General features: G+C 45.4%; 2 protein-coding genes across 3 annotated transcripts; one reads left to right on the top strand and one right to left on the bottom strand.

Annotated features, from left to right (window-relative positions):
- Positions 1 to 62: 62 nt before the first annotated feature.
- Prpf4 (pre-mRNA processing factor 4) lies at positions 63 to 14,259 on the top strand. The gene is made up of 14 exons (XM_013030174.1): positions 63 to 191; positions 933 to 1,110; positions 2,408 to 2,594; positions 3,916 to 4,003; positions 4,627 to 4,706; positions 4,885 to 4,978; positions 5,618 to 5,712; positions 7,330 to 7,388; positions 8,243 to 8,366; positions 9,576 to 9,665; positions 11,883 to 12,005; positions 12,113 to 12,220; positions 12,306 to 12,424; positions 13,075 to 14,259. The coding sequence occupies exons 1-14, from the start codon at positions 165 to 167 to the stop codon at positions 13,266 to 13,268; spliced, it is 1,566 nt and encodes a 521-aa protein (XP_012885628.1). The 5' UTR covers positions 63 to 164; the 3' UTR covers positions 13,269 to 14,259.
- A 3,471-nt stretch (positions 14,260 to 17,730) lies between these two features.
- Positions 17,731 to 23,105, bottom strand: Rnf183 (ring finger protein 183). 2 transcript variants are annotated; one of them, XM_013030086.1, is made up of 3 exons: positions 22,853 to 23,105; positions 19,615 to 19,797; positions 17,731 to 18,721 (listed from the first exon to the last, which is right to left on the bottom strand). In XM_013030086.1, exon 3 carries the CDS (start codon positions 18,681 to 18,683, stop codon positions 18,099 to 18,101), a length of 585 nt encoding a protein of 194 aa, XP_012885540.1. In that variant the 5' UTR covers positions 18,684 to 18,721; positions 19,615 to 19,797; positions 22,853 to 23,105; the 3' UTR covers positions 17,731 to 18,098. The 2 variants fall into 2 exon arrangements, with proteins under 2 accessions (XP_012885540.1, XP_012885539.1); XM_013030085.1 differs by lacking the exon at positions 19,615 to 19,797 and having other exon boundaries at positions 22,853 to 23,104.
- Positions 23,106 to 23,419: the final 314 nt, after the last annotated feature.

The raw sequence follows: 23,419 nt of genomic DNA, 5'->3' as shown, positions 1-23,419 counted from the left end.
GACGCCTGGCAGAATCTTGGCTACTACGACTCCCAACGTGCCCCGCGCCCGCTCGCGACCCACTTCCTGCCTGTGACGCATTTCCGCTTTGCTGGGCGCGCTGTGGACGGTCTGGATCCCAGAGCGCGGTTTTCAGCTGGGGCCTGGTGGCTCCGGAGCCCGGCATGGCCTCCTCACGGGCCTCCTCCACGGTACAGAGTCCAGGGTCTCAGCCTGCGCGGGCAGCAGCGCAGAGAGGGTTGGGGGCCCGAGTGGAGGGGCCGTTACCGCGGGCTAAGGCGGTGCGGGGCCGGGGAGGAAGTCGGCCGGACACGGGTGTCCTAGAAAGCCCCGCAGCACCCGCCTGTTCCCCGCGCGCCTCCGTGCTGCTGCCTTTTGCAGTTTCTCATTGAATGATTCTCCCGACTGCTCCAGAGTTACAGCGCTTTGGAATGGGGAGGGGTCTTAACCCAGATTCTAGTCCATTAGAATTGTGACCAGGCCTCTCCCAACACATCTGCGACTCACCTCCGCAGTGGAGAGGCCTGTAACATTCGAACTTGTTCCAACCCTCCCCACCTCTCTTTGGTGTATTTCAGTTGTCCTTAGTATTTCCCCACAGAGGAGAAATAAAACCCTGAGTGTCACAAATCCCTTCGAGGATATGGCAGTTCCAGCAGAAGGAATTAATAAACATGCTCCAAACAAAATCCGTGGTGGAAAAAAAAATCACTCAAGAGAATTTCGCTAGATTTATCAACCTCTTGTTTTCTGTTTGGCAAACACCCCACCCAGTGAGGACTAGTCTTAACTAGTGATCAACTTGTCTTTTTTATTTTTATTTTTTAATGTGGAAGAGTGTGATTGAAACTCAGGATGAGCTCCAACCTTGGAAGCCCAGTAGATTACTAAAATTGATTTTTTAGGTTAATTTGGGTTCTTTGATTTAGCAGGCAACCAAAACTAAAGCACCTGATGACTTAGTTGCTCCTGTTGTGAAGAAACCACATATCTATTATGGAAGTTTGGAAGAGAAGGAAAGGGAACGTCTGGCCAAAGGAGAGTCTGGGATTTTGGGGAAAGAAGGACTTAAAGCAGGAATTGAAGCAGGAAATATTAATATAACCTCTGGTAAGATGCAAATAACAAGTTTCTCTACTTTTTTTCTCTCTCTAGTGCTAAGGATAGAACCTAGGGCCTTGTTCATGCTAGGCAAGGTCTTTACCTTTGAACCACATCCCCAGCCCCTAGGGTTGTTTTTTGTTGTTTTGTTTTTTGTTTTGTTTTTAGCAGTATTGTACTATGTAATTCAGCCTGGCCTTGAACTTGAAATGTAGTCCCTCCTGACCTTAAATTAGCTATCCTCCTGGCTCCACCAGCCAGACTGGTTACAGTCAGCACCAATGTCACCAGTCCATCTTTTCTCACCTTTTATGCTCCAATTTGAACTTTGTATGCCCCTCTTAATATCTAGAATTCTCCCTCTCCCCCCCCCCTTTTTTTTTCTTCTAGGTTTTGAGGCTTGAACTCTGGGCCTGGACACTTTAGCTCAAGGCTAGCACTATACTACTTGAGCCACAGCACCACTTCCTGTTTTCTGATGGTTAACTGGAAATAAGAGTCTCATTGAATACCCAGGCTGACGTTGAACTGTGATCCTCAGATCTCAGCCTCCTGAGTAGCTAGGATTACAGGCCACCTGGCTCACAATCTGATTTTTTTAACCCTTGATATTCATCCAAGTTTGGGTGTGGAGTTTAAACCAGATTGCCGGATAATCCAAACAGCTTTCCAGTTGTGGAAATTACCTTTCCTGGTAACTACTCTGAGTTTACTAGTTAGTGTTTTTAACCATTCCTATTTATTTAACCATTGGGACTATTTTAGTAAGTAGCTTTGGAGATCATTAAAATGGTTTGTGGGCTTGGTACAGTGGCATCTGTTATCCCCATTGACATATGAAAGCATAACAAGAAGGATTGAAGTCTATGCATAAAGCAAGACCCTAACCATGAAATAACCAATGGAAAAGGGGGCTGGAAGTGTGGTTCAAGGGGTAGGGTGACTAGTTAGTCAGCTTGAGGTCCTGAGTTACTTCCCTTGTACTGCCAAAGACTTTCTAAGTAGAAAGGCTGGTCAACTGATGCTCTGTACTCTTACTTTCTGATCTCTTCTATAAGTTTAAGATTGCCAAATGAAGCAAATGATGACTTACTTATACCTTTTTCCTGCCTCTAACAGTCATTTAGGTTAAATGCATTTGGCATAATTTAATAAGTTGTAAAGAATGCACTATATCTTTAAAATGTGTAGTGGATTAGGCAATTACCTTGCTCTAAGCTCATACACAGGTTATTGTTAGAAATTATTTTGTTGCTCCTATTTGAAGATCTGGTAATGGTGCTGATGTTGTCTGTTCTTTTTGTAGGAGAAGTATTTGAAATTGAAGAGCACATCAGTGAACGGCAGGCGGAAGTATTGGCTGAGTTTGAGAGAAGGAAGCGTGCCCGGCAAATCAATGTGTCCACAGATGACTCGGAGGTCAAAGCTTGCCTTAGAGCCTTGGGGGAACCCATCACACTTTTTGGAGAGGGACCTGCTGAAAGGAGAGAGAGGTGCCCTTTCTAAATGTTTACTCTTTATTAACAGGGTTCTAATCCCAAATCCAGTTGATCTTGTAGCTGAAACTTTTAAATGTCTCAGAGTAGTAACAGTAATACAAAATTTATTGTTATAGTGTATGGTGTGTGAAGAGGGTGCCAGCATATGCCTTCTCCACCCCAATGTGAACTTTGAGTTGGACGTTGAGTTTGAGAATGTAAACTTTAAGTACATTCCTTGTTAGTGACTTAAAACATGATAAGTAGCACAGTGGTGTATACCTGTAACTCCAGCTCCTTGGGAGGCAAAGTAGGATTGCAGTTGGAGTCCAGGTAGGCAAAAGTCAGCAAAACCCATCTCAAATAAACTAAACAGCAATAGGACCAAGGGCATGATTCAAGTAGTAGAGCACTTTGCTTAGTGCAAAACATTTGAGTTCAATGTCAAAAAAAAAAAAAATCTATGATAGCCAGGTGCTAGTGGCTCCTACCTGTAATCCTAGGTACTCAGGAGGCTGAGATCTGAGGATCATGGTTCAAACCCAGCCCAGGCAAGAAACTCTGTGAGACTCTTATCTCCAAGAAACCACTAGGAAAACTAGAAGTGGAACTGTGGCTCAAGCGGTAGAGCGCTCACCTTGAGCTGAAGAGTGTAGGGAAAGTACCCAGGCCCACAGTTCAAGTCCCACGACTGACAGAAAAAAAAATATATATTTTGTAGCTATAACTGAAGAGGGACACTGTCCTCAGTTGGTACTCCTGTGTTTTACACAGTATCTTAGATGGGCAGGCTCAGTGTCTTTGGCAGTTATGAGGATTACCTCTTGTCTTTGTGTCCAGATCATACAGTCTCTCCCCTTCATTTTCGACCTTCTGGGAAAGATGGTTTATATTTACTCTCTTAAATTCCTTACTCTTTAGTCCTCAACCCATTGATTAACCCTCAACCACCTGGAACTTATTTTGTGTTAAGGTCTCCAGTCCATTTTAGCTAAGTCAGCCCTTGTCCCTGGCCAGCCACTGCATCCTTGACCTCCTTCCTTTCCTTTACTCCCTCTCATAAGACCAAATCAACCTTCTTCCCTTAGTCTCCCCACTTCCCTGAAAGAGAACAACCCACATTCACACATGTTATTATAGATACTCTATTAAAAGTGTCTTGCTGTGCCTAATTTATAAAGTAAGCTTTATCATATGTATGCATGAATAGGAGGAAACCCTAGGGTTTCAGGGTCCCCTGAGCTCCAGGCCTTCACTGGGGATCTTGAAATGTAGCCCCTGAAGATGGCGGGATGTGCTTGTCACAGTCTTACGTCAAACATGTCTTTTGTTACAGGTTAAGGAATATTCTCTCAGTAGTCGGTACTGACGCATTAAAAAAGACTAAAAAAGATGATGAGAAATCTAAGAAGTCCAAGGAAGAGGTAAAATATGCTTTTGGCTTCACAGTGTAACCATAAAAGAAGTGGTGAAATAGTTCTCCCACTTTTTCAGTTGTTTGCTCTGCTAGCATGGTGGTGGAGAGAATACCTTTGTGTTCTTTGCCATTCAGCAATGGTTGTTGGCAACAGATTGTAAATAGTATTAGATTAGAATGTGAATGGAGCTCAGTGAATTTTCCATTCAGAAAAGAACAATAGCAATGTTAGAATAACTTAAGAAACAAAAAAAAGCCTAATAAAACATCATAGAAAAAAATACAATAGAGGGCTGGGAAGGTGGCTCAGTGGTAGAGTGCTTGCCTTGCATGCCTGGGTTCCATTCCTCAGCACCACATAAGCAAAAAGAAAAAAGCCAGAAGTGGCGCTGTGGCTCAAGTGGTAGAGCACTAGCCTTGAGCTGAAGAGCTGAGGGACAGCGCTCAGGCCCAGAGTTCAGGCCCCATGACTGGACCCCCCCCAAAAAAAAAATACAATAGAAAGTACATACGCCTGACTTCACCCAAGTTACCTTAATTACCAGAGTTTCTTGTGGGTAATTACAGTAGAAAATGAAGGAACAGGCATGCTTCTAGCTTAAAGAGTACTGTTGTTCATTTGCCTTTCAGTATCAGCAAACCTGGTACCATGAAGGACCAAACAGCCTGAAAGTAGCCAGACTCTGGATTGCTAACTACTCATTACCTAGGTAAGGGCATCCAGAAGAAGAAAGAATCCTGATTTTTATTGTTTCTTTTCCAGAATGGAGGATGGGCTTTATGATGGTGGTGGTGGTGGTGGTTACATGGGATTGATTGGTAGAGACTTGTGCGGAAGCTTGTTGACAACTCCTTTACTCTTGTGATGATGCTCTTTCTGTGTCCCAGGGCAATGAAACGCTTGGAAGAAGCCCGGCTCCATAAAGAGATTCCAGAGACAACCAGGACCTCACAGATGCAGGAACTGCATAAGTCTCTCCGGGTAAGATGCTCTTGGTGGTGGCTTAGTAGATGTGCTCTATTCCAGCCCAGCCAAAGGAAGGTTTGGCAGCCGCACTTACCTATCCCCACTGGACTATTGTAATAGGGGAGGCACCGTCTGTAACAGTGACAGGAACCTCCTATGCTTTAGACTCGGCAGAGGCTTGACTTTGACTTTTAATAGAACTATGCAGTAGGTTTCTCTGGGGCTGTTTCTGTTTAGCTGATAAACTGGTCATAAGCTGGGTGTCAATGGCTCAGCCTGTAATCCTAGCTATTCAGGAGGCTGAGATCTGAAGAGGGTTTGAAGCCAGCCCAGGTAGAAAAGTTTATGAGAGTCTTATCACAAGTAATCTAGCCAAAAGCTGGAAGTTAGAGGTGTGGTTCAGGTGGTAGTGCACATCTTGAGTGAAAAAGCCACACAAGAACACCAGGCCAAAAAAAAAAAAAAAAGCAGCAGCTAGTGATAAGAAGACTGCAGGAAGCCGCTGGAGTTCCAGATGAGCCCTGATTCCCTTTTCCTACAGCTCCAGAAATATATGAGTCTTGGAATGCATTCAAACTGAAGGATGTTTTTTTTTTCTTTCTAAAGACATTCTTGGATCCACCTACTAATGATCATATTTGTCTTTTTTTTAAGTCTTTGAATAATTTCTGCAGTCAGATTGGGGATGATCGACCTATCTCCTACTGTCACTTTAGTCCCAATTCCAAAATGCTGGCCACCGCCTGTTGGTAAGTTCCATTTTATTCCCTAAATAGTGGATAGTTTGGGGGGAAATTCAGCATTTGTCTTAGGTGTCTGTTTTTATTTCAGTCCTGCTCACAAAGTAGATGGTAGGTTTCTGCCTGCTGTGTGATAGAGCACAACTTTTCTTAGCACTTATCCTGCTCCCCAGAGCCCCCAGATCTGTAACCCTCTGTCATGTTCTTCACATTGGTGCATTGGAGCCGGCCATACATCAAGTGGTGTCTGCACTTCAGAACAGCTTTTCTCATTTTGTTCTGTTACCATACTTAAGATATATAACACTTCCATTCCTCAGTGCCGTTATGTGTAAACTGGGATATGGTAGCTTTGTGAAGTCTTTTTGCCTTGGTGCCTGGTAGGTGGTCAGAACTTAGCATTAATAATTGGTTTTTATCTTGGTTTTCTGCTCAATATCACGTGTGCAGAAAACTCTTGGAACTCTCCTAAGTGCTTTTTGTGGAGCATGGCTGTCTAGTAATGCACAGAAACTGCTTGGCTAGGTGGAAACTAAGACTGTTTCAGGAGAAAGCGAGAGAATTAGAGTCCTCCACCTCGCCAAGCCTTAGTTTTCTTAGCTGCAGTTCCTGTCTGTGAAGCAGCTTTGTTATAGTGGTCCTTTGAGACAATAGACATAAAAGAAATTTCATAGAAAAGTTCTAAAGTAAAGTCTTTTTAAAAAAATAAGCACATTGCTATTCAAATTTATGACAGTATCTTTTTTCATGTATTATTTGTTTTGGGTTTTGTTTGTTTTTGTTGATCGTGGGCCTGAACTCTGGGCACTGTCCCTCAACTATTCAGCACGAGGCTAGTGTTTTACCACTTGAGCAGTAGGGCTTTTTCTGCTTATGTGGTGCTGAGGAATCAAACCCAGGGCCTCATACATGCAAGGCAAGCGCCCTACCACTGAGCCACCTTCCCAGCCCTACTTGTTTGGTTTTTTTTGAGACAGGGTATCCACATTGTAGGTCAGGCTGGCCTAGAAACCTCTTGCCTCTGCCTCTCAAGTGCTGAGATTACAAAAGTGTGGCACTATGCCCATCGTGTGTGTGTGTGTGTGTGTGTGTGTGTGTGTACACACTTATGTACTGAGACTTGAACTCAGGAGACTGAGACTTGAACTCAGGAGCTAGGTTCTGTCCCTGAGCTTTTGTCCCCATAGCTAGCACTGTACCATGTGAGCTGTAGCTCCACTTGTAGCTTTTTGGTGGTTAATTAGAGATAGAATCCCACAGACTTTCCTGCCCAGTTCAAATCATGATTCTCAGATCGCAGCCTCCTGAGTAGCTTGCTAACAGTGCCCAGCTAATACTGTCATTATTAATAGAAAATAGTAGTTTGATTGGCCTACCTTCCCTCACAAATTGATCCCAAAGTAAGGAGAGCAGCAGCTTTCCCTTTACTATAGTCCAGTAGAAGTCACTGGTTACTTAATACCTGGCTTGTGTATCTATTACTTCAAATGATCAGCTTTTTCTTTTTTCTATTTGCAACTATTAAATATTGGGGGTGAGAAGAGATTGTCCTTTAGTAATATTACCAAGGTACCTTTTCCTTCCCAGACCACCCCTGGCTGAGATGCTTTCCTTTGTATTTGATAGGAGTGGGCTTTGCAAGCTCTGGTCTGTTCCTGATTGCAACCTCCTTCATACTCTCCGAGGTGAGTTCAAATCTTATTTAGATCTCAGTCTTTTCCCCGTATGAACTCTATTAAGCAGTAAAAGTGTCTGATATTCAGGACTCAGTCCATATAGCATTGATTCTTGACTTGATTTGATATGGATTGGTCTCTCTCATCATATAGTTAAATTAGGTTTACTTCAGTACCCATTCAGTTTTGTTCTAAGTTCCAGCCACACTCTGGCATTTCTTTTTGGTTCTCGGCTTGAAGTGAGACTTGAACTCAGGGCCTGCATGCTGTCCCTGGGCTTTTTTTTTTTCCTCAAGGCTAGAGTTTACCACATGAGCCATGGATACCTGGCTATTTTGTTTTAGTTTTTAAGGTTTTACTCTGTTTTCTAGGATGTCCTGAACTCTTCAACCTCCTGTCTTAGCCTCCCAAGTACTAAGATTGCATTCATACACCATTACACCCAGCTTATGATTTAAATATCCATTCAGTTATTTTTTTTTTTTTGGGTCCGGTCGTGGGGCCTGAACTCTGGGCCTGGGTGCTGTCCCTCAGCTCTTCAGCTCAAGGCTAGCGCTCTACCACTTCAGCCACAGCGCCCACTTCCGGCTTTTTTCTTTTTGCTTATGTGGTACTGAGGAATCGAACCCAGGGCCTTGAGCATGCAAGGCAAACGCTCTACCACTGAGCCACCTTCCCAGCCCCCATTCAGTTATTTTTTTACAATAGTTCTTTATACTTGAGTAGTCATTTTAATACTCTGCCCATACATGTTCCCTAATACATTTATCCATGTCATTCATAGTAGTCTGGATTTTGCAAATTCGTTATAAAGAGGCAAGAACCCTTTAACTTTCATGTCTTCATGTCTTGGGATTCTTCAGGCCATAATACAAATGTAGGAGCAATTGTATTCCATCCCAAGTCCACAGTCTCCTTGGACCAAAAGGATGTCAACCTGGCCTCTTGTGCTGCTGATGGTTCTGTGAAGCTTTGGAGCCTCGAGAGGTGAGTGTGGCCCTCAGGACCTCAAGGTGGAAAAAAAGCTGACCTTTAACCCCAGACCTGCTCTTAATATGAAAACAAAATGAAGGATTTCTTTCTTTGTTCTGTTCTTACTGGGGGAGTGGAGGTGGGAAGCAGAGGAATTCACCAGATTTTTCTTGTTAACTTGGACCTCAGTTTTTGCCTCTGGCACCATTGTTAATATTTCCTGGCCCCAGTTGTTCTGTAAAGAGCCAACTTACCTCCTACAAAATAGATTAATGTTGGAGAGATGCTTGTTTGGAAGATGGACGAAAGATAATCCTCTCTCTGGAAGCCTGTTGAGTCTTAACACACCACCCCCAGAGAGAGAAGAGGTGATGTGGCAGCATTGCCCACAAAGTGGTGGCTCTTCACACCAGAGTCATCTTTTTACCCGGGGTAGATTTGCCAACTACAATAGGGTTTTGTTTCTTAATGTGGTTACTTTTTCTAGTCCCCCCCCAAAAAATTTGGAAGTTCCTTGTTAATAAAAAGACATCTGAATCCAACTGCTTAGTTTTCTTTCTTAGGAAAAGTACAGGAAGGTTTTTATTTCAGGATTTTTGGAAATACTAATTAGTGTCAACTCCACCAGAGAGGGTCTTGCTCCAAGCTTTAGTAATTGGCTTTGGTAATACTTAGCAGCGTTTATTTCCCCTGAGGCTTGAGTTGGTTCTGTGTGTGCACATTGACAAAGTTTCCTTCTTAATTGCCTCTTTAGGGCTCATGTTTACTTCCCATTTGATGTTTTGAGATCTTTCCTGTTGTTGCTGGGGAGCAGAATTTAATGACCATCATAAGGAGACTAAGCTTCTCAGGAGCTCCTTTTCCCATTTGGAGTCTAAGGGCTAAGATTTGAGGCTTACCTATAATCACTTGTATCAAAACTATTTGACTTCCTGTATCCTCACATGTTTACCAGAGTATGTTTTCTTTCTAGAACCTAAGCACTATTTGGATGCTATTTTTCTCTAATCCCATGTGGTATATATCACTCAGATAATACCCAATCTTTTTAAAACTTGTAGAAGTGGCCTATTGTAAGCCCTAATATTTCAACAACTTATTTGTGCAATTACAGTTTAGCTTCTCAAACTGTACAGAATAGGTGTATGTGCACAACAATGAATCCATGAATAGTTATTTACATTTCTACTAAAATGTTTGAATCCTGTATATCTGTGCTTTCAGTGATGAACCTGTGGCAGATATTGAAGGGCATACAGTACGTGTGGCCCGGGTAATGTGGCATCCATCTGGACGTTTCCTGGGCACCACCTGGTAAGCCAAACTGTCCAGTTTCATCCAGGCTCCTGACATTTTGTTAACCCTTTCGGTTATGTACAAGGTAAATTTTAGAGCAGAGATCCTCAAGCAGGGTTTTCTTGGGCTTCAGTCAATCAGAGTTAGAAGAGTATCTAATGTAGTCAGAGCTAGGTAGTTTGTTAAGTCTCAGTGAATGATTTAGAAGTGATATGGTTTTGGTGTTGCTGCAGATGATGTTCAAATCTCTCAGGTACTTTGATGGTACATACCTCTAATCCCAGTACTCAGGAGACTGAGGCAAGGAGGATCACATGTTCAAGGCCAACCCAAGCTAAATATTGAGACTTTACCTCAATTAAACGAAAATAAAATCAACCTCTCCCTCCCCACTCCCATTCCTTCTTTGTGTGTCTGCCAACAAATTGCTTGCCTTTTCTGGTTCTGTAAGTTCAGCTAGGCAAGGATCTGCTAAAGAGCTTTTACTTTGAAGTACAATAGCATGGCTTTATTTTTTTGTTTGTTGGTCGTGGGGCCTGAACTCTGGGCCTGGGCGCTGTCCCTCAGCTCTTCAGCTCAAGGCTAGCGCTCTACCACTTGAGCCACAGGGCCACTTTGGTTTTCTGGTGGTTAATGAAGATAAGAGTATCATGGGGGGGGGGGGCTGGGAAGGTGGCTCAGTGGTAGAGCGCTTGCCTTGCATGCTCGAGGCCCTGGGTTCAATTCCTCAGCACCACATAAGCAAAAACAAAAAAGCCGGAAGTGGCGCTGTGGCTCAAGTGGTAGAGTGCTAGCCTTGAGCTGAAGAGCTGAGGGACAGCGCCCAGGCCCAGAGTTCAGGCCCCACAACCGGACCCAAAAAAAAAAAAAAGTATCATGGGGGCTGGGAAGGTGGCTCAGTGGTAGAGCGCTTGCCTTGCATGCCAGAGGCCCTGGGTTTGATTCCTCAGCATCACATAAGCAAAATGAAAAAGCCGGAAGTAGCGCTGTGGCTCAAGTGATAAAGTGTTAGCCTTGAGCTGAAGAGCTGAGGGACAGCGCCCAGGCCCAGAGTTCAGGCCCCACGACCGGACCCAAAAAAAAAAAAAAAAGAGTATCACGGACTTTCCTGCCGGGCTGGCTTTGAACCGTGATCCTCAGATCTTAGCTTCCTTAGTAACTAGGATTACAGGCATGAGCCACCAGCACAGGGCCATGGGTTTATTTTTGAAGTGTACAATTCAGTCCTGACAAGTTCATACTCTGTGTAAGCATATAGCTGTCAATAAGGAACAAGGTCTGTCACTCAAGTAAGTTCTCAGGCCCTCCTAATTTAACTAAAGCAAACTTTGACCTGGTTTCTGTCATTATAAATTCCATCCATTCATGCTTCATGATCTCATTTGTGTCTGGCTTCTTGCACTTAGTAGAACATTGCTAGCATTCATTTGTGGGCTTACACGTGTCAGTAGTCCCTTCTTACTCCTGAGAAATAGTCTGTGTCTGTGCCATGGTTCATCTGTTTTTCTGCTTCTAGATTTATACTGGGCAGAATTAAGCTGCTATAAATACTCTTAACACAGGTTTTTTCAGACATACTTGTCTTTTCTGTCTCATGAGTTCCTACAAATACAATTGCTAGTTGATAGGGCAGGTGTATTTTTAACTTTTCTAGAATTTCCAGGCTAGACAGGCACGGTAGTACACCATCCCTGTTATCCAGCACTTGAGAATCAAGTGGAGGAGAATCAAGACCAGGAGGCCAGACTGAGTTGAGATTTTTTTCTCAAAAAAACTTGCATGAAAATGGAATAATGAAATCTCTTAAAAATGGTTTTACATGGGAAATGGAAATGAGAATAATAGAAGGTATGAATTATCAAAGTAATTCCATTATATTCATGTTTGCAAACATCACAACAAAGCTTCTATATAAATAAAAATAAAATAGTCTTTTTTTTAAAGCACTTCTAAAGGGTTGGTACCAAATTACATCCCAAGAGTTCTGCTTTGCCTTGCACCAAATGCTTGGTTCTAATTTTAATTAGATTGGTAGTAAGTACTTGCTCGCACACTGATCATCTCCTCTTAGCGAGGCATTGTTTGTGCTAGAAAGGCATTTCTTGTTAATGTGATGTAGTGGAGTTACAGAAGCATAAGCTGAGCTGCAGTTATTTATCGTGCATTGTACAAGTAGAATTGGTCTTCTGGTTGGTTGGTAGTGTCATATTTTTGTTTTTGTTTTCTTTTTAAAAGCTATGACCGTTCGTGGCGCTTATGGGATTTGGAAGCTCAAGAGGAGATCCTGCACCAGGAAGGCCACAGCATGGGTGTGTATGACATTGCCTTCCATCAAGACGGCTCTTTGGCTGGCACTGGGTAAGCATCTTCTATAAAGCCGGGCAGCTCAGTAGTCTGGCTCTTACATATATGCCTGCTTCCACAAAGAACGGGATTCAGTGTTCATTTGTATACTATCTTATCAGGGGACTGGATGCATTTGGTCGAGTTTGGGACCTACGCACGGGGCGTTGTATCATGTTCCTGGAAGGCCACCTGAAGGAAATCTATGGGATAAATTTCTCCCCCAATGGGTAACTCACTGAATGGCCATGGGAAGGGTTCTTGTTGAAGCAGCACTTTTTGTTCCTAACTTTGACAACTGCCTCTGCTCTGCAGCTACCACATCGCAACTGGCAGTGGTGACAACACGTGCAAAGTGTGGGACCTTCGACAGCGGCGCTGTGTCTACACCATCCCTGCCCATCAGAACCTAGTGACCGGTGTCAGGTTTGAACGTAAGCTGTCCTTCTGATCTCAGCACCAGACAGGACCTGCAGACCAGGCTTCACCTTCTAGACTTGCAGCTGACCTCTGCTAAAGCACGAAATTCTAACTTCCCTCCCTCTGTCTCATCCCCAAACAGAGCTACAGTAGAGCATACTTCTTGCAGCCAGGGAGGAAGAACTTCCATGAGTGCTTGCTTGCTTCCCTTTCTCCATGCACATTCTACCATTGAATTCCCATTGTTACTCCGAACAGATTGTCTGTAGGAAGAGCGCCGTTAGACCCTCATAGTGTTCTTTGTTCTCAGTCTGCCTATGGTTGACCCCTTTTCTTGCAAGTTCAAGAATGTCAACCCAATGTAGTAGGCTTTTCTAAATGTGGAAATAATCTTTTTTTTCAATGTAGAAGGTTTGGGCAGATTTTTTTATGCTTTTGTTTTCTTAAGTTCTTTGGAATATGTGAATTCTTCAAGTCTTTTCTTTTTTAATTTTATTTTAGTTGTGAACATATTGTACAGAGGGGTTACAATTACATGGGCAAGATAAAGCATACATTTCTTACCAAGCATTGCAGCCTCCTCCTTTGTTTACCCTTCACCTCCCTTCCCAGCCTCCCCCCTCCCCCCCCCACCCAATAAGTCTTTTCTTCTTGTCTCCTAAAGCTATCCATGGAAACTTCCTGCTCACTGGTGCCTATGATAACACAGCCAAGATCTGGACCCACCCAGGCTGGTCCCCCCTGAAGACTCTGGCTGGCCACGAAGGCAAGGTGATGGGTCTAGACATTTCTTCTGATGGGCAGCTCATAGCCACTTGCTCTTATGACAGGACCTTCAAACTCTGGATGGCTGAGTAGGCAAAACCATGGAAGAAGAACTGTAACCTCAAGCTCCCTCAGGAGCCATTTTCCTCAAAAGAAAAGCATTGGTGTGTTTTGTTCTATCATGTTTTCTATTAATTACCATGTATAGACCCACATTATAATTGGATTTTTATATCCTGGCATGGTGATACACTCCTGTAATCCTAGCAGTTACGGGGCTGAGACAGGAAGATCCTAAGTTCAAGACCAGCATGAGCTACATTGTGAGATCCTGTATCAAAAAGCAAAATAACAAAAGAAAAAATGAGATGTTTGTGTCAGCCCCACTCCCAAGTAGGCAGTCCAGTCCCTCCTAGGTGATGACAAACCCCTCACGGTTGAAAACTGGAGTCTCATCTTCAGACTTGCTGTGAACTGTATTTTATTAATCTTTTGTTTGAATACCCTACCTCCTCTCCCACCTGGAATTGCAACTGCTGTTTGCATTTTTAATTCTTGAAACTTGGCATTCCCCAACATGATACGTGCTTCAGGACTGCCTGTGATTGAGCAAGTAAGATAGCAGGCCAAGATTCCGGAAGCCCTCGGGGTGGGAGGGCAGCTCACCACACGCACTGATTGAACAATGCCGGACGTGGAGCCTCTCCTTCCCACTGAGAATGAGAGGAAGCTCTAGACCACACCTCTGCTGACAGATACACAGTAAAGAAGATTCGCCTCCTCCTGTGGAGCTCACTGGGAGTGCTCACTGCATCAGGAAATTCAGAACTGAACACTCGCCTTATCAGAAAATGACTTCCTTTTTGCTTTAAAGTTTGGCATTCTTTGTGTTACCCTAAAACAGGGCCATGTGTCAGCATGCCGACATGTCTACTGTACACCCTCCTTCCTGTTGGCTTCATGTATCAAAGGATACTTCATGTCAAAATAACTGGGGGGAAAATTCCTTATTGGGCATTCCTAAATGTAAACCCTTTTTCTTTATTATACACTTGCTAAGAGTAAAATCCTACTATAAAAACTACCTTTTAATGAATTACTTTTAATATTTAAGTATGTGTGCATATGCATGCATGTGTGCACACATGCTGATACTGATAATTGGGACTTGAACGCAAGGCCTTGTGCTGAAGACTGACATTCTACCACTTGAGCCATCACTTCACTGTTTCTGGTTAATTGGAGATAAGAGTGCCCAGGCTGGCTTTGAAACTTAGTCCTCAGATCTCAGCCTCCTCAGTAGCTAGGGTTATACAGCAAAGTAACACAAAAATGGAATTTGGAAGAAAGGATGTAAACGAATGAGGGGTTTTGATAATACCCTCCCCTTGAATGTTCAAACCCCTTTTCACTTGCTATGCCAGAGAGGTTGAGAACAGCCATGTCTAGTTCTATACTACAAATTAGGAGTATATGATATGTAGTGAAACCTGTCCTTTAATCTGGTTTCAGTCAAGCAAAAATACATCTCCTATGTCGGTGAACCTCTGAACTCAAATCTATCCAGTTTCGGCCGCTTCACTGTTAACTGGTTCTATTTCCTTTGTGGTTTGCCATCAAAAACAACACTCATTACCACTTTTACAGTGAGTGTAAAATGTAGCATTTGCCTTGTGCCTTGAATATAGTTTGCTAACAAAGGTTGTCAGTTCCTCACATTTAAATTTTTCTATGAGTTCCCTTAGACTTGTCTTAGAGATAGTAGTTGGGATGAAAACATTTTATCTAAGCCTTGGACAGAGCTAAGAAGCACAAACCCAGATGTGGCATTGGGTAATGGTGAGGTAGACATGGCTACCCCTAACACAACTCTCTGCTAATGTACAAAGTACATTGAGACATCTCATCTTCACAGTTCTATTGGTTTATTCCTTTCTAGGCAACAGCTTGCCCCAAGTTCAAGGAAGTGATGGAACCTGAACTTGACTATCAAGTCTAGCCATTAGGGCCTGTTCCCTGCACAAAGAAGCCCTCTACCTTATATATTGTCCTGCTAAGTCACTTTGTGATTTCATGTTGATGAGTTCATTTCCCAACTTTTACCTCATGGACTTAGAAGTGATAAATGTTCATTATTTAATACATAAAAAGCCAGGCACTGGTGGCTCATACCTGTAAATAAATCATAGGTACTCAGGAGGTTGAGATCTGAGGATTGAAGTTTGAAGCCAGGTGTGCAGAAAAGTCTGAGACACTTATTGCCAATAAACTACTCAAAAAGCTGGAAGTAGCTGGGCGCCATTGGCTTACTCCTGTAATCCTAGCTACTCAGGAGGCTGAGATCTGAGGATCATGGTTCAAAGCCAGCCCAAGCAGGAAAAGCTATGAAACTCTTGTCTCCAATAAACCACCAGAAAACCAGAAGTGGCACTGTGGCTCAAGTGGTAGAGAGCTAGCCTTGAGCTGAAGAGCTCAAGGACAGCGCCCAGGCCCAGAGTTCAAGCCCCACAACCTACCAATAAGAAAAAGCTGGAAGTGTTGCTGTGGCTTAAGTGGTAGAGCATTAGCCTTGAGCAAAAGAAGCTCAAGGACAGCACCCAGGCCCTGCATTCAAATCCTCCCAACCAACAAAACAACATTAGAAAAACTATCATGCAAGGTATTTGCAGCCCTATGAAGAATCACATGAATGAAATAACACCTTGTGATGGGTACACTGTACAGAGGCATGCCCACCCCTCCATTGAGTACCAGGGTCCTTGTTCATTTCCAAATGCTCCACAAGAGGACTGGACTGTTCCCAGGTCACGACTACAGAATATAAAAGACTAATGCTACATATGTCCTTAAACCCCATGCCAAATGATTCAAACCTGTCTCGTTTGGGTAGCCTATTGACCACGGCAAGAACATAAGCTTTGCTGGGCGCTAGTTGCTCATGCCTATAATCCTAGCTACTCAGGAGGCTGAGATCTGAGGATTGTGGCTCAAAGCCAGCCCAGACAGGAAAGTCCGTGAGACTCATCTCCAATAAACCACCAGAAAACTGGAAATGACGCTGTGGTTCAAGTGATAAAGCACTTGCCTTGAGTTGAAGAGCTGAGGGAAAGCACCCAGGCTGAGTTCAAGCCCCACGACAGACAAAAAAACATAAGCTCCATCTAGGTTCACAGAAAGGATTCTCCCACTTCCTAGCTGCTACCCTTGGGTCTGGTTGTTGAATTTGGGGAGCTCTGGTTTCTTCAAAATGGAGATGATGCCTACTTGGAGTAGTAGGCCTGACTGCAGGAGCAAACGCTCCTTCCCAGGCTCACCCCCCCTTCTCCATCTTTCACTCGTCCCTTTGAGTGCAGAAAACATGGTGAGGTCATTTCCTGGCTTGTCACAAAGATGTAGAGAAATGAACTCAGTGGGGAGCCAGGCCCAGCTTCAGTACAATTAGCTTTGATGGTGCCAATGGAGACAGGTACTGGTCCCTGGGAGGATTCATAGGTCGCTATCCACTTTCGTAATGGAGAATTTTTCTTCACATTGGAGTGGAGAAAATAGGTTTTTGCCAAGTCAGAGTATACATCTTGGTTTGGGATGAATATAAGACCTCTGAGGAAGCTAGGCACCCATAACTCAGGGGGCTGAGGTCTGAGGATTATGATTCAAAGTTGGCCTGAGGCTCTTCAATTAACCACCAGAAGAGGAGCTATGGTTCAAGTTGTAGAGTGCAGCCTTCAGCAGAAAAAGCTAAGGAATAGTGCGCTGGCCCTGACTGAGTTCAAGCATCAGTATCAACACACGCATTCATACAAGACCTCTAAGGAACTTCCAGGTAGTTCCACTAAAAACATTACTTAGAGCAAACTGACTCAAATTCTGGTCTCTGGCAGCTGATTGGCTAAATTTTAAAAGAAAGCCATTTCCTAATTGTGATAGTATTTTAACTACTTTGGGATTCTTTCAGAATCCAGGCCAAGTTAAAATGAGAGAAGCAGAAGTCAGGGTTATAAACACTGCATGGTGGCAAGCTATCACCAGCAGCAGACAGTCCATCCATTAAATTCTAGGAGCTTAGTTCCCAGATTGCCAGTGAAATGAAAACCAGGGTCTCCTCGCTTACTATGGCTAGGATGAGAGCCAAAGCCTTGCCTCTGCCAGGATTTCTGTGTTACTCTTGAGCCCAGAGTTACACATAATACTTGTAGGAAGAGAACTGCCTTTACTGTACAGGGTCTAAGCAAGGCCTCAGTACCTACCAGGAAGAAAGACCTTCATTCTCAAGTCCCAGATTCCTAGTCCATCAATCCTGGCTTCCTTTGCCAGGACTGAACTAACACTCCAAGCACTGTTGATAAGGTGTTATCTTGTCAGAGAAACTGCTGAAAGAGCAGGCTCTCCCTGCCCTATGTGCCATCTGCAGCTCCTGCATCTGCCCGTCTCCTCTCTTCTATATCTGCCCGATAAGTGGGTATAGAATCAATACATTAACCGCAAGCCATTTCAACAGAGGCTGATGGAAAGATATCTAAAAGCAAGCTGGAAAAACGAGACAAGCACCACAGAATCAACATTCTCTTTTCAAATATTTTTTTAGCCAGTTTTTAATGCAATGAGCAACTCCACACAACAAGAACTAAGTCCAAAGCCACTCCACTGAGCAATGCCACTTGTGATGGGGACTAGTCAGAGCCCCTGAGTCCTATTGTCCAGTGTTTGGCACAACTTGTTGTATGGCTTTGCCACCATAGAACCCCTTCTCTGCCCTCCATGACCCCTCTTGGAGGGCTCCCCCTCTCATGGTAGGGCCTCGCTGATCTCTGGGTTATGAAATGAGCAATCCTACAGGATGACAGTGCCCAGTGAGACTCGGCAGTCCCCTACCCCCCAGCAGCAACTGAGAAAGGTGGGGTTCTTTGTCTGAGACTACCACACTCACCCCACACCCCAAAGGAACTGCTTGCTCCAAAAGATGGAGAAGATCAGCAAGAGTGTGACACTGAGGATGACAGCCATCAGGTAGGCGAAGATCCGGAACTGAGGGTTTCGGAAACACTCTCTCAGAGAGTAATGACTGGGGAGGGGGAGGGGGAGGGGCCTAGGCCCGGTGGCCGGACCCATGTCCTGGAGAGGCCCCATCTGGCTCCCAGGCTCAGGGCCTAAGTCCAGTGTGTAGACCCGAGGCTGGCGCAGGAAGTAGCGATTCTTGGGCTGGTCCTTGAGACAAAGCTGACGGCCTTCCAGGATGATGTGGTGGGGCTCCAGGTGGAGAAGGGTCAACATAGCCGTGTCCGTGGGCAGGTCAGTGACGGGCTGTCCTAAGGCCAGCACGGTGGGCTGACGACAGAGTGGGCACAGCAAGCGGCGTCGGGCAGGAGTCACCAGGCTGAGGTGGGCCAGGCATTCAATGCAGAAAGAGTGGCAGCAGTCCAGCACTTTGGGGGTGTGGAACGTGTTGTTGAAAGGGTTCCAGCAGACAGGGCACTCGGCTGCCAGCTCCTGGGCCTGTGGTTCAGCCATCCTCAGACAACACACCCGGTGGCCTCACAGGGGATGGCCTGGCACAGGGAAAAGAAGCAAAGACACAGTGCCAGGGATGTTATTCATTTCACAGGCGAAGAGACATCAGTAAACGCATTTTGTACCTAGCTGGGCACCAGGGGCTCACGCCTGTAATCTGAGCTACTCTGGAGGCTGAGGTTTGAAGCTTGCAGTTTGAAGCCAGCCTGGGCAGGAAAGTCCATAAGAATCTTATCTCCAATTAACAACACACCACACACACACACACACACACACACACACACACACACACACACACACACACAGCCACAAGTGGAGCTGTGGCTCAAGTGGTAGAGCCTTGAGCACACAAGCTCAGGGACAGCACCCAGAGGCTGAGCTTAAGCCCCAGCATCAGCACAAAATAACTACTTTTTTTTCTTTTTTCTGGATTGCTCAGTTCCTCAACCATCAAGTTCGGTTGGATGTTCCACAGCTCTCCCACGGCAAGGGCCTGCGTGTCCCCCGCCAGCAGCACTGGAAGGAGGTCAGATTGCAAGGAACTGCCCCCAGGCTTTGGGGCTGATAAAAATGTTCCCTGTGTTTCCCAGTGTTTTCTCTGGAAGGCTCTGACTCCAGGGAGGAAGAGGAGGACAAGACATATTCAGGTCTTGTTTGGAAGACAGATAGCTCCTGTCATTTTCAACCCTTGTCTAGGGCGGAGATGGGCTTTGTGAACTGCCTGATGTGTTCCTCTTCTAAGGACAAATGGCAAGCCCTTTCCTTATGCTCGGGCCTACTGACTGGCCTTTCTCCTTGTCCAGAAATCCTCAGCAAGACTCCCCAGCCCAAGTCTCCAGATCAGCCTCTCTGTGCCTCTTGCCTGTCGTCCGCCTGGCTGGCTCCTCCTCCCCGCTGCTGCTTTGTCAAGGGGAAGCTTCAGGATACCCACCTGCGCTCCAGTGGCTGGAGTGGGGCTGGTGGCGCACCCTGCGGGTCCTGAGGCTCTGTTTTCTTCCTCTCCGGAATCCCCAACGCTCTGAGAAACGGCTTTCTCTCCACCAGCCCCTGGGCGGTCTCCATGGCAGCACCTGGAGCTGCCAGGTGGCCCAGGCTGCAAGCCTCTAGAGCGCACCTGGTAGGAGCCAAGGCCAAGGAAGTTGCCCAGGTGTTGGCTGGGAGATAGGGGACCTGGGTTTCCCCAAAACACACACCAAGGTTGGGCAACCAAGTCTATGAGCAGTTCTTTCCAAACCTAAAATCCCCAACCGTGGAAAAGTAGAGCAGGCAATTTCTTCTTTGCAGCTTATCAAGGAGGTGCATCTTCTGGGCTTCTCTTTCCTAGACCCTCATTTCTTTCCTAAACTTGGCTGGAACCTGCTTCTTGTACCAAGGGGCTACTTGTCCTGCACTTCTCTTGCTGAAATTCACCTGCTTCACAATCTGAAGAGATACACCTGCTTCACAATCTGAACGCTCTTACTAGCTGGGTCAGCAAGGCCCCTTGGTCCCCTGCTTTAGTGGTGCATGCATGCGCATGTGCATGCCAACTCCATGCTGGAGCTTGAACTCAGGACCGTATGCTCTTGCTCAGTTTTTTTCATCAAAGCTCTCACTGTACCATTTGAGCCACACCTCTTCCAGCATTTTTCTGGTTAAGTGGAGATAAGAGTCATCTGCCAGCGCTGGCTTTGAACCTCAGTCCTCAGATCTCAACCTCCTGAATAGCTAGGATTACAGACATGAACCATCAGTGCTCAGCTTCCTGCTGATCTTTGGATGCTCCTAAGTAGCTCCCTCCAGAATGAGCAAACTTTGCTGCCTTCTGCTCTGTTCTTAGAACACAGATGGCCAATGGCGGGGATCTTACAGTTCCAGAGCTAGTATCCTGCCAACCGTAGGAACTTAAAGAGGACAGGTGAATGGATGGGTAGGAGGGAGGGAAGGGAAAGCTGCCCAGTTGGTTCCCCATTTCAACCCAAAACAATGGGCTTTTATCTGTTGCTCTGATTGGTCATCTAAACTATTTGCAGAGTTCAGTTGCTGGGGAGGAAAAAAAAAATGAAAACTTATTTCTCCATCTTTGCCTTTTGCAAAGACAGGAGGAGATTTAGCCAGTGTCAGCTAGTCCTGGGCACATTGGGTTCTAAGTCTTTGGGTTCCCAGTTTACTTCCACACTACAGTCACGAAGGCAGAGCATTAGTCCACCAACTGGCGGTGCAGGAGCAGACATGTTGGAAAATTGGTCATAGGTTCATGTGAAGGTTCTGACCCCAGACATGGTGCCTGTGAGGACAAGGATTCCAGTTGAGTTACTTAACTTCCCTGTGATTCAGTGAAAAGAAGACTAGATGTAGTGAAGCTTTAGAGCCCAGGTGAAGAGGGTTTGGTCTAAAAAGCAGTTGGTGGCATTATTGCAAACGGATGTATGAGTGAAAGATTGTACAGCCTTTAAACTAATTATTACTGTGGAAATATGTCTGTGATATAATGTCACGAAATGGAAAAAAACAGTACTAAACCATATTGCAACATAATCCTTCTTTCAAGAATATGTGCACAGGTCAAGTGCCAATGGCTCATGCCTGCAATCTAGCTTATTGGGAGACTGAAATCTGAGGATCATGATTTGAAGCCAAGCTGGACAGGAAAGTCCATGAGACTATTATCTCCAAGTAACCAGCAAAAAGCCAGAAGTGGGGCTGTGGCCCAAGTAGTAGAGCAAACAGCCCTGTGTGAAAAATCTAAGAGACAATACCCAGGCTCAGAAGTCAAGCCCCAATATACTCCCTCTCACACACATACTTTAATGCCTGCATGCACATGCGCGCACACTCACACACACACAAATACATAGATGCACAATGGAAAAAGGTCTGCAAAGATAACAGAATTTCAACAGTGTTTGTGGCTGGGGGCTTGGCTTGAATTCTAACTTTACTCCAGTTAAGTTTGTCTTTCTATCCTTAAAGAACTTTTTAACAGCAGGCCAGACCTCCATTCTCCGGAGCTCTGTGGCCAAACTGTAGAAGGTTGTTGAAGAGTCAGGAAGGTGGCCAGGGCCTGAGTCCAGCAGCTGAGCTCCCTCAGCTATTCCAGGTCAGCTGGTCAGGGGCTAGCGTATCTCTTCAGGAGACACTTGACTGTGGATTGACCCCAGATTCCTCTCCCCCGAGTCCTTATGGGACAGTTCAGTGACCATAAGTCCTGAATATCACCCCACAATCACCACCTTCTTTAAGAACAAATCATCATCAAATTGTACGCCTGTCACATTCCTCCCCTCTCCCCCCAATGTTTTCAACCCCAAGATGGCAGGGCTGGGGAGCAGACACACAGACAACACTTCACAGATCACAAATGGGACCCATCCTTGCTTGGATCTGTATGACAATACCCCTCTGTAGTGCACAATTGACTTGGACAATTTGTTTTGCATTTGCATAAAGTCATGTGATTTGCTCCAATCCCCACCCTACCCCCCCCCATGAAAAGGGGCAGAATGGGAATAAAAACATGCAAGCTTCAAACCCAGATTCTTTTTCCCACCGATCTGAACAAATGGCTTGACTTGCCTAAACTTTTACTTTCTGTGTGAATGAGTCTGGTGATTCACTTCATAGGTCTGCTTCTTTTATGAGCCAGCAGAACACACACAATACGTGCATGGTGTTTTACAACCAGTTGATAGATGGGGAAGCCAAGGCTCAGGGCTGAAGAGTGGCAGGCTTCAAAGCAGATCCAAGAAACCAGTACTATGACTTGTGCCTGTGATCCTAGCTACTCAGGATGTTGAGATTGAGAGACTTTTCTAGTTCAAGGCCAGCACAGACAAAAAGTTTGCAGGACTCTCATCTCAACCGATGAAAAGCAGGCACAGTGGGATGCACCTGTGACCCCACTACATAGGAGGCTAAGATCAGGAGAACCAAAGTTCCAGGCTAAGCCAGGCAAAAAGTGACACCTTGCTCCAAAATAACTAATGCACAAATGGGGCAGAGCTGTTGTTCAGCAGTATGGTGCCTGCCTAGCAAACACAAGACCCTGAGTTCAACCCCCCAGGATGAGCCCCAAAATAAAGTGACCCAGGAGGCTTCCTCACAGCCTGGAGTTCGCTCTCTGGGTGATGGTGCATCGTAGGGCTCAGGACCTGTGGTCCCAGGCTCCATGACCCTCTGCAGCTCCTTACCTGCTTCCTCAGAGGCTCCTCTTGGCTTCTCAAGTACAGCCCACAAGCAAGTGCTGGTGCAGACTCCTTAGCCACCCCTGGGGACTGGCCCCTCCCCTGGGGACTGGCCCCTCCCCTGGGGATGGACTTCATTTGCATAGACCTCTAGTCCTGGCAGCTTGCCCTCTTCCTTCTCGGTTTTTTTTTTTTTTTTTTTTTTGGACTGTCAGCACCTACCCGGAACTCTGGAAGCTTTCTTTGGTCTCTTGTCTTACCTGTGAGTCACTTTTGATCTGAAGGAAGTTCACTCAGCCATGCTGGCCTCTGCTCCAGGCGGGGCTGGGACCCTGCCATCCACTGGACATCCCTCACCTGTTCCAGGCCAGACACCTGGACTTTGGCTAGAAGGCCGCCTGGCTTTGACTGGAAGGCGGGCTAGCCTCCCGGATACCCCAGGAAGCTGAGGTCAACACAGATGCTCTCCTGTCCTGAGGCCCCGATGCGCAAACACAGAGTTCTGGCAAAACGCAAAGAATCTAACAGTGAAGACAGAATGTAACAGCAGACAGTAAAATAGGCATAAACAAA

This window comes from Dipodomys ordii, unplaced genomic scaffold (assembly GCF_000151885.1).
Source record: "Dipodomys ordii isolate 6190 unplaced genomic scaffold, Dord_2.0 Scaffold127, whole genome shotgun sequence".
In the NCBI taxonomy this organism is placed as follows: domain Eukaryota; kingdom Metazoa; phylum Chordata; class Mammalia; order Rodentia; family Heteromyidae; genus Dipodomys; species Dipodomys ordii.
Note: the sequence above shows the minus strand (reverse complement) of the source record. Positions and strands in the feature narration are given on the sequence as shown.

Excerpts from the sequence above, each read along its gene's own strand:
- Prpf4 (XM_013030174.1), top strand. The coding sequence starts at position 165 with ATGGCCTCCTCACGGGCCTCCTCCACG. Across the intron at positions 4,707-4,884 it reads GCTAACTACTCATTACCTAG|GGCAATGAAACGCTTGGAAG; the intron begins GTAAGGGCATCC and ends TCTGTGTCCCAG. Across the intron at positions 4,979-5,617 it reads AACTGCATAAGTCTCTCCGG|TCTTTGAATAATTTCTGCAG; the intron begins GTAAGATGCTCT and ends CTTTTTTTTAAG.
- Rnf183 (XM_013030086.1), bottom strand. The coding sequence starts at position 18,683 with ATGGCTGAACCACAGGCCCAGGAGCTGGCAGCCGAGTGCCCTGTCTGC.